Here is a 1,272-nt window from a genome sequence, read left to right on the forward strand (position 1 = left end):
TGGTGATACCAGAAGGACTGGTCACCGTTGTGCTGGAAACAAAGGTGGTGGATGATGGAGAACTTCCTTCTGGTAGTGTGGAAACAGGAGTGGTGACCTCCACAGGAGAAGATGAACTGACTTGTGGGGTTGTAGTCAAAGGTGTTGTTATGGCCTCAGTGGTGAGGGGCAAGGTGGTGATATCAGGAGTACTGGTCACTGATGTGCTTGCCGACAGGGTGGTGGATGATGGAGTAATTCCTTCTGGTTGGTTAGAAACAGTGGAAGTGGTGACCTCCACAGTTGAAGATGAACTGATTTCTGAGGTTGTACTCAAAGGTGTGGTTGTGGCATCTGGAGTGGGAGGCAAGGTGGTGACACCAGAAGGACTGGTCACTTTCGTGCTGGGAACTAAGGTGGTGGATGATGGAATACTGCCTTCTGGTCGTGTGGAAACAGGAGTGGTGGTGACCTCCACAGGAGAAGATGAAGTGATTTCAGGAATTGTACTAACAGGTGTGGTTGTGTCCTCAGTGGTGATGGGCAAGCTGGTGATATCAGGAGGACTGGTCACTGATGTGCTTGAGGACAGGGTTGTGGCTGATGGAGTACTTCCTTCAGGTTGGGTAGAAACAGTGGTAGTGGTGACCTCCACAGTTGAAGATGAACTGACTTGTGGGGTTGTAGTCAAAGGTGTGGTTGTGGCCTCAGTGGTGAGGGGCAAGGTGGTGATATCAGGAGGACTGGTCACCGATATGCTTGCGGACAGGGTGGTAGATGATGGAGAACTTCCTTTTGGTGGTGTGGAAACAGGGGTGGTGGTGACCTCCAGAGGAGAAGATGAAGTGATTTTAGGAGTTGTACTCACAGGTGTGATTGTAGCCTCAGTGGTGAGGGGCAAGGTGGTGATATCAGGAGGACTGGTCACTGATGTGCTTGAGGACAGTGTTGTGGATGATGCAGTACTTCCTTCTAGTGGGGTCGAAACTGGGGTGCTGGTGACCTCCACAGTTGAAGATGAACTGACTTGTGGGGTTGTAGTCAAAGGTATTGTTATGGCCTCAGTGGTGAGGGGCAAGGTGGTGATATCAGGAGTACTGATCACTGATGTGCTTGCGGACAGGGTGGTGGATGATGGAGAACTTCCTTCTGGTAGTGTGGAAACAGGGGTGGTGGTGACCTCCAGAGGAGAAGATGAAGTGATTTCAGGAGTTGTACTCACAGGTGTGGTTGTAGCCTCAGAGGAGAGGGGCAAGGTGGTGATATCAGGAGGACTGGTCACTGATGTGCTTG

At 51.0% G+C, this 1,272-nt stretch overlaps 1 protein-coding gene across 1 annotated transcript in view; it reads right to left on the minus strand.

Annotated features, from left to right (window-relative positions):
- Positions 1-1,272, minus strand: part of LOC105997319 (mucin-17-like) — a 54,055-nt gene that overhangs the window by 18,902 nt on the left and 33,881 nt on the right. The window contains exon 11 of the mRNA XM_013031712.1: positions 10-1,216. Coding sequence (XP_012887166.1) covers positions 10-1,216 — 1,207 coding nt within the window. The remainder of the gene's footprint in view (positions 1-9; positions 1,217-1,272) is intronic.

This window comes from Dipodomys ordii, unplaced genomic scaffold, assembly GCF_000151885.1.
Source record: "Dipodomys ordii isolate 6190 unplaced genomic scaffold, Dord_2.0 Scaffold143, whole genome shotgun sequence".
In the NCBI taxonomy this organism is placed as follows: Eukaryota; Metazoa; Chordata; class Mammalia; order Rodentia; family Heteromyidae; genus Dipodomys; species Dipodomys ordii.